The 9249-nt window shown below is 33.1% G+C and overlaps 1 protein-coding gene across 3 annotated transcripts in view; it reads right to left on the bottom strand.

Moving 5' to 3' along the window:
- LOC111088004 (nephrin-like) overlaps positions 1-9249 on the bottom strand; it is a 125723-nt gene that overhangs the window by 12919 nt on the left and 103555 nt on the right. For 2 of the 3 annotated variants that reach the window (XM_022396685.1, XM_022396686.1), the window contains exons 12-13: positions 6876-7003; positions 1788-1991 (exon numbers count right to left, since the gene is read on the bottom strand). In XM_022396685.1, the coding sequence (XP_022252393.1) occupies positions 1788-1991; positions 6876-7003 (332 nt within the window). Of the gene's footprint in view, positions 1-1787; positions 1992-6875; positions 7004-9249 lie in introns of those variants that run through there. The other variant, XM_022396687.1, reaches the window with a different exon arrangement.

Genomic DNA, 9249 nt, shown 5'->3' with positions numbered 1-9249 from the left:
AGTGGCACAGCGACATGTCTGCGGACTTACAACGCTAGAATTCGGGTTTCGATACCCGTGGTGGGCAGACCACAGATAGCCCTTTGTGTTGCTTTCTGCTTAACTTCAAACAAACCAAAGCAAACTGATGAAAGAATGCATTCTAATCTTTACAAATAGTAACGTAAGAAATGTACATTTAATTAGCTTTATTCCTTACCATGTTGATTCTTTATTTCATTCTAACTAGGTAGCTTGCATTAGTCGTTAGTTAATATTAATTCATACGATTTATTTTGTGATGGTGTGGCAAATCATAATAAACTGTTCCTCCTGCATGACTTCATTGTTTGTATAAAACATTTTCACGGTATTGGTTGAATAGCGTGGAAACTAAAACAGACCTTTATTATTCTATACTTTGTTTAACGCAAAATGGAGTTTATAACGAGACATTTCAATTAATGTAAATACAATAACGATCTATATCTCCAGAATGTACCTTTAGTATAATTTCAACTGGATTAGGGACTTTGTAGGTTATCGATACTCCTGACGAAGCTGTAATAGCGAAATACTGAATCAGTAAAGAAACATTTTATGTATGTAGGTCGTTATTTGTTTGCATTAATAAAACAGCCATTTCTCTAGTGCTATAGAAGAACGTTCTGTGGTTTAGTGAACCAGACCTTCTGAGATAAATATCAGTGTTTGCCATTGAGCCGTAACTAAAGTTTAAAATAAGCCTTTTTACATCCCTGAAAGCAACTAACGTAAAAAGTTTATCTCGAACTTGGGAAATTTTTATCAAGGTTATGCTTTTTATCTGGTTATTGTAACAATACAAAAATTCCGTATTGTTTGCATAAAACTATAAAATGTGGCCACATTTGCCAGGAAAATATTGATTGGACGAGTGTTTATTTGAATCACTACTATTTAAATATAAAATCTAAGCTTTACTTTTAAAGAACTTCAACGAGAGAAATTTGAGTTAACATCGTTTTTCAAACCTAAAACTGATAAATACTTCGAGAGCAGAACTCACCTGTTATTTAAACCTACTTCATGAAATTGGAATTTCAACTATTCCAAGAGATCTCTTAGCGTTAACGTAAACAACAATATCATTAAAACAACAAGGATTTTGAAAACTGCTTGTAGTGGAAACACAGTCAAAATTACAGTAATAGACTATTTGTCATTGTTACCATTTCAGCATGAGAAATACTTAATTGTACAATTGTTGTAGTTTGACTCTTAGTAAATGATGTCCGACAAAACTTCGAAATTTAACACCTTCTATGTCGAACTGATTCTTCGTATTTTCTGATAAAATTCACTTTACATTTTTAGCTTGCCTCTGTATTGTATTTAAATGTCAGGTGTAAGTGACCTTGTAAAAACTAGACAGAAACATAGTGTTTACATGTGTTATATGCTACTTTTTTATGTCTCACTTATGTCTCTCTCTTCCTCTTTTTACTTGTTCCACTGATTTGTTTAGTCCGGAAACATTCATATGACGTTCTCACAGCTATACGTATCGTCAACTAGTTGCATGCCATCATTTTCATCGGCTACTCTTTTGGTTACTTACTGCAATGTGTTTAATAAATCTGTTATATTTTACGATTTATGTCTTGGTCTAACTTGTAAACAAACAACCGGCTTGTAAGTCTCAAAATACAAAGAAATGATTCAAATCCCTGTAAAAGGAAAATAATTACATAGTTGAACTTTTGAACAAATGATCTTCAGATCTTATTATGTTGTATTGTTATTTGTTTGTTATTCGTGTTACTCACTTGTAAGACCTTGCAAGATGACTTAGAACTGCCCAGTCTTTCATACTGTGTTTGAATATCATTGTCTGCTTGTTCCCACCTAGCATTAACCACGTAATTCAGTTCAAGGTTATCTTCTGGACGATGGTCAAGTGATAATTTCGCCCATTCCTTTGACTCTTGATAACTGGCATGAGGGTGGAGATATTCATACGAGTCGTTAACCTGAAAATGCAAGCAACTGATAAATTATCAGTTTTTATCACAACATCAAAATATTAGAACTAATGTCTAGAAATAATTCTAGATTTCTTGTATTTTATAGTTGTAATAACAACTAAATGCAATACAAGTTCCATATTAGTAGAGTGACAACTTTTTTAACTACACTTAAGATATATTTATGACAAGTTATATTTTTTGTCAATGATGACATTACTGATATGATTTTCTAGCTTTATTTGTATGTTGTTCCAAAAAGCAGATCAGTTAAAGATATATAATATATCTCTCTTCGAAGTATGTTCGACTCATATACTTTACTTTTTATGGACCTTTCATACCTTTTCCTTTGTTTTGAAGAGTATTTATTGGAATCTACCCTAATGAAAGACTCAACTCGGAACAAAGAACACTGCCTCAAAAGCCCATAAAAGATACTGCTGTATTATTTAATTAGTTTTCAAAAGAAATTCATTGCAAGTTTAAGAAGTTTAACCAATACAACTAAATTTAGTGTTTCAATCAGAAAACGATATTTTAGAAAAAAACAATAGCTCCTTTGTGGTTAGAAGTTCTCTTTGAAAACCTGATTCGATGTAAAAACATTCAATGGAACAGTGTTGAAACTCATTTCAAGGTATAAGGGCCTGAACATAAAATATCGTATAGAAATATTAGAACATTACTCCTACACACAGAGAATCATGCAACTCAAATCTCAGTATAATATTCAAACAACTAAGTAAAGTAAAATATGAGCATATGAAGAACGTATTATAGCGATTTTTATATACAAACATATCATCTTCATCAATCGTTCTGTCATTACACTGGTTCGAGGCACAATTCTTCCCTCCATTTAGCTCTGTCTTCATTTGCTTTGTTCATTTGTCCACAAGTCCTTCTTTGTTAGGCACCATCTAGCATCATCATCCTTTTTCTTCCTTTTGATCTTCTCCCCATCGATCACCTCCTTCATCAGGCCATTCCCTCTCAACATATGCCCAAGCCAGGTTCTCTTCTTCTTCACGATTGATGGTACAAATCCACGTTCTTCTTCCATCTGGCATACAACTTCTTAATTTTTCTTTCTTTCAGTTCAACTTATCTTCATGACTCTTCGCAAATCTACAGTCTCGTTACGTCTTCCTTATGCATTGCACACATCTTGCATGCATATGTTGCCACACTCCAGATGCAACTCTTTATTATTCTGTGTTTTGTTTCCTCTCAAAATGTTTAATTAGAAGCTCATTTTCTTTTCTTGAGGTTTCTTAACGCTACATAAGTAGCAAAACTCTTGCACCTTTTTTAACTTTTTACTTTTGACAGTAATGTTTAGTTTTCTTCTTCTTTCCTTGACACCTTCATCCCTTTAGTCTTTTTCGTGTTTCTATCCCTTCTTCTGTGTTAGCCATCGCTCCCTTGTCATCTGCAAATCTATCCTCCAATCATTATTCCTTCAGTAAGATTTTTCCAAGGTTCTTCTGTAATTGCTTCTACAGAAACATTGAAAAGTTTTTGTGATAATATGCACCCCTGTCTTACACCTCCTTCGATTACTGCATCACCTGATTTACTTTTAACTATTCTCACTGTTGCTGTTTAACCAAATATTAAGTCACAATCAGCCTTTTATCTTTCCAGACCACTCCAGTTATTTCGAGTACATTGAACAAGGTATTCCAATTTACTCTATCAAATGCTTTCTCAAAGTAAATAAAACAGATAAAGCCTCTTGGTTAAGTTTCCGGCTCCTTTCATAGATAGTTCTCGTTACTTCTATCGCTACTCTTGTTCCATATCCTTTCCAAAACACAGACTGATCCATTACAATGCATGCCTCTGCTTTGTTTTCAATCCTTGACTGAATAATTTTTAATATGATTTTCAACTTGTGTGGTATAAGGCTAAATGTTTTGAAATCTGAGAGGTTCATTGCATTTCGTTTCTTTGGGATTGGTATCACTACTGATTTCATAAAGACTGGTGACCATTTACCCCTCTATAACATATATCTTGTTGCAGAATGTGGTCAAATCATTTATTGTATCTTCTTGTAATAGTTTTCTCGTTTCTGAAGGGTTTCCATCGATTCCCTTCTGCCTTCCCTTTCTTCATACCTTTAATTATTGCAACGATTTCACTTTCAAAAATAGCAGAACTCTTGTCTTCTTTGTCTATACTTTCTTTTTCTTCTATCTGAAGTCTATTTGACTTTCCTTCCTTATTATAAAACTTGTCAATATACTCTTTCCATTTTTCTTTGACTTTCCCGCTTTCTCTGCTTTTGTGATACCACTTGCATTAGCATGTCATTTTCTTTGATTTGTTTCACTTATTTATAAAGTAACTCCGATCTTCCTTGTCTGTTCAATTCTTCTAATTGTTGGCATTCCCTTTTCCACCAAGTTTGTCTTGCTTTACCTGTTTTTCTTCTCATTTCATTGTTATTTTTCCAGCATTCTTTTTGTCTTCTTTATTGCTATTCTTCCATTTTCTTCTCTCCTCCAGTTTTTATCATTTACTCTATTATCCAAAGTTACTTTTGTCTTCTATCTGTCTCTTTTCCGATGTTATTTGCTGCACTTAGGAACATTGTGTTTTTATAATGGTCCAGTGTTCTTGCACACTCAAATCCTTTACGTTACAGACTTCTTTTGTTGCATTGTTTATTCTTCAATCTACTTCTTGAATGCTACTGTCCTTTCAGTAAATCAATATTCCATCTTTTTTGAAGTTAATACCACTAAATTGTGATCAGAGTCTGCTCCTTGGTAGCTATAAGCATTTAGCACATTGTTTCGGTATCTCTCTTTGATTGTAATATCTATTTTGAATCTGTTGGGGTCATCTGGTTTCTTCCAAATATATTTTTATCTCTTTTTATGTTGGAACCAGTGTTTGCTATGCAGAATTTGCTCAAGCTGCAGAATCCAACCAGTTTTTCATCTTTATCATTTCTGGTCCCCAAACAATAACCACTAATCTCCTTACCTTCCTTCTCCTACAAGTGCATTCCAATCCCCCATAATGACCACACAATCATTTCCATTTTCTGCATTGATACTATTTTCCATTGATTCGTAGACTACATCTATCTCCTCTTCATCGTGGTCAGACGTCGTCATATAGACTTGAATGATTACTACGTCCACTGGTTAGGCTATCAGTTTGAAAAGTAACAGTCTATCACATCTACGAACTATCTTAATAGCACTCTGTGCTGTCTTTGTGTCAAGCAGCATAGATAACTCTTACCCCGTCACTATCAAAATCTCATTCACCCATCCAATACACTCTACAAAGTCCCAAAATGTTCAACTGGGTATGCAGCATCTCTTTCTTGACGTTTTCTAATTTCTCCACCCTCAACATCGTTCTTGTACTACATGTTTCAATCTCGATTACAGTTTCATTCTTTTTGCTCCTGTTTGTTTGTTTGTTTTAGAGCAAAACCACATTGGGTTATCTGCTGTGTCCACAGAAGGGTGGCTGGATGGGCTCAAGCCCCTGTCCTCTTGCCCTTATGCTCCAAAAGTAACATTTTTTCCCTGTAATAAAAATTGTCAAGAACTACGAAAAGATACACATGATTCCAAATCTTGCTGCGAGTTATTGGGAGTGAGAGGGGGGGGGATTTCAGCGTTAAAATGAATGGCACACAGGGACTTGTAGGTCTTTATAGAAAAATGTTTTGATACGTTATTAACTGTTAATACGCAATGGCTCACTGTTTAGTTTTAGATGATAAATATGTTTGTAAGACCAAATGAATAAAAATAAATTAAGATCTATTGCTTCTATTGTTTTTACCCTTTGTTTACCAGAGGCAACCCACAATCCCCAGTCTTACGATGTTTGAAAAGTGCCCTTTTTTTGTTAATGAAATCCTACCCTTTTAATGTTCTCTTCACGTTACTTTATTGTACTATATTCGTGCATACATTTCTCAATACATTAATATCTGAATTACAAAGAGAAATACATATTCATTTACAACCTTAACAGTCACATGCATTGGTGACTTGTAAATGTGTATGAAAGGCACTTCTATCGAAAACTGTAACTTAAGAATATCGTGTGAACAGGTTTCACACAGCCACGCAGGATGGCAAAGTATGCAACATAAACATAACACCACTTTCGGTTTGCCTATATCAAAACCTTGATGTTCTTGAAAAGAATAATAGGAAAATGGTTAATTTACTACGTTCGTTTCTGTAAACTGTTTAAAACTATAACAGTGAAACGACTATTCTTCCTATTTTCGTTACCAATTTTCCAAAAAATGTTTAGGAATTAACAGTATATACCCGAATTTAAAATCTGATTTCCAGCGTTATTTTATCCTTTTAACCTTCTCTGCCGAAAGTTGCCATTGGAAGATATGTAAAAATTGTCAATAAATACATAAACTTTCTAAAAACAAACTTGAAACTGAGAGAACGAATGATGTAACTAATAACAGATCCGTCTACAAAAGAATGTTAATATCGTGTTGTTCGACAGCATCAGGTTTTCGATTAAGGCCTAGTTAAGACAAAATTTCGAAAGAGGAAAGAGGCCTAACAATATATAACATGAAAATGTTAACAATGAAATTACTATCTATTTTGTTGACAGTTACCATATGAAATGTATCTTTAGAGATTTTATTTGTAACGATAACTTGAATAATTTTATTTTCTGTATATTTATTGTTATTCATACTTTTACAAAAACGTTGTGTTGTTTTCTAATTTACGTTGCATTCTGACGGATTAAAGATCTTTTTTAGCGTTCATAAAGTAAACAAAAATTTCATAAATAAATTGTTCTTCCATGCAGCTTTTACGACATCTATCAGTTCGACTGAATATATGAAAGAAATGTAAATATTCTTACATTAAAATGGTTTAAACTTAGTTCATATTGACCTCCAGATGTTGGACGTAACAGGTACCGATCTGCATGTTCAAAAGGAATTCTGACGTTATCGTTACTTCTCTTCTGCAGATGTAGGAACGTGGAGACTAAAATAAATCAAATACAAAAATAAAATATAGAAAAACAGAATACAGTTTGATTCTAAAGACTATTTAATTGTGCTTTGCCATCTCAAAAATGCTTAAAAAGTTTTTCCCTGGTTTTCACAAGTTAAAAATTGTTCAAGATTTAAAAAATGCTCATATATTATCTTAAGTATCTGATTTACAACGTATTCTCTGAGAGAGATTTATTAATTAAGTGATATGAAGTTTGGTTGTGTGGATAAAATATATTTACACAAATAGAACAACGCTCACAAAATACTTGTGATGAATTAGAAAGTACTGTTTTAAATATCCTGTGTCATTGGTGTTCGTTTATCAAATTATAATAGGTATTACTTGTTGATACACTTCAACAAAATATTCTAAAAGCAGAAACTTGAAAGCATCGACCTAAGCGTTCAAACGTTCATTTGATTTGATTTGGAAACAGTCGTACAATTTTTAGGCTCATTTATCAATTGTAAACTTGATTATCAATTGACATGATATTTGTGATAAAATAACGTTACGCTATATAGACATATATATATATTTGTTTGTTTTTCTTGTTGCTGTTTTTTACTTTTCTTTTAATTTAACTATTACAGTTTTTGAATAAAAAATATCTCAAACATAGCATTTCAAAGCTATCTTTTATCGTCCATACGTCATTGACCAGGAGGCCTTCAATAACAAACCTCGTCAGTTCAACTGGATAATGAGAGAGAAAAGTTTATTTGAAATGTTAGTTATAAATACAGTATATAAACTTGAAAGTGCGGCTTTGAATGCCGAAAGGTGGTAAAACATTGTATATCAATAGAACTAATAGTCATGATGCAAAGTCACGTTACATTGCAGAGGAAAGTTTTAATTTTTCTCTTGATTTGTACATTACATGTTTCTATAAAAGGTATGTTGACGATACCTTTGTTACATTTCGTTCTAAAAAGCGTGTACCTAAATTTCTAAAATATTCAAGACCTTGCCACCCCAACATCAATGTTACTTGTGAAACAACCATAGCCTGTCTTTCTTAGACATCCTTATAAACCGTGATGCTAATGGTTTTCAACGTCAACTTACCACAAGAAAACCTTCACTAGCCTCTCTATCCACTTCTACAGCTACTATCCCTCTAACTAAAAACGTAATCTGACCACTTGTTTACTTAATGGAGCTTTTAACATTTTTTCTTCTTGCACAATGAAATACATTTTTACATCTTTTTCTTTAAAAAAAAGGCTATCCCAGGCCTTTTCTTGAAATCATCACTCGTGAATTTTTGAATATGAAACTCATTCTCCTTGGCAATACTAAACAGATGACTGTACCTAAATGTCCTGTATATATAGTTCTTCCTTACTTAGGTAAACATAACTTACTTCTTAAAAATCAGCTGTAAAAATGGTTAGATAAGTACTATACATAAATTCAACTGAGAATCAGATTAAACATTTTTTGTATATGAAACACTACATTCCGACCCCAGTTCGTTCATAGATCATTTTCTCATGTACGTGTAGTAGTTGCAAAACTACCTAAATTGTAAAAACCAAATGCCATTTAACTTTTCGTATCTATGAATATATGGGGATTTGTTATAGAACCGGTCACCCTATTTCACTTCCCTGCATCTCCTATCTTCACATAGAACCGGTCACCCTATTTCACTTCTCTGCATCTCATATCTTCACATACACAGTCAAATTACAAGACACAAAATATCATCAACGGACATAAGTTTTAGCTACGGTTGCAAAGACTTGGAAATTCTGATTAAAGAAAGTTCACTTATTAAATAAAATATCCCCAGCTTATATAATAACTCAACTTTTGTCGAGTTCAGCTTATTTTAGTGGTTCTATATTATATTCAACTATATATATATTTATATTATATAAAACCAAAATTCACCGCAAAAACACACACACTGGTCTCTACATCTCCTGGAATTCCGCTCATGACACCACACAAAAAATCAATACACTTAAAAACCTCATAAACACAGCCACAAGACTCTGTTCAACGGACTACATAAATGAAGAAATTAACCATTCCTTTATTCACACCAATAAATTCCCACCAGCTATAGTTGAAAACTCTCCAACATTCCCCACAATAAAACTCAACTCACGAACAAAATCGACACTAACAAACCCAATAACAGTACATTACACTGCAGTTTACCTTTTGTTCCTGAAACCAGCTCAAGAATTATCCACACTTGGACTAAACTAGCCAGT

Source organism: Limulus polyphemus, unplaced genomic scaffold, assembly GCF_000517525.1.
Source record: "Limulus polyphemus unplaced genomic scaffold, Limulus_polyphemus-2.1.2 Scaffold2976, whole genome shotgun sequence".
In the NCBI taxonomy this organism is placed as follows: Eukaryota; Metazoa; Arthropoda; class Merostomata; order Xiphosura; family Limulidae; genus Limulus; species Limulus polyphemus.
Note: the sequence above shows the minus strand (reverse complement) of the source record. Positions and strands in the feature narration are given on the sequence as shown.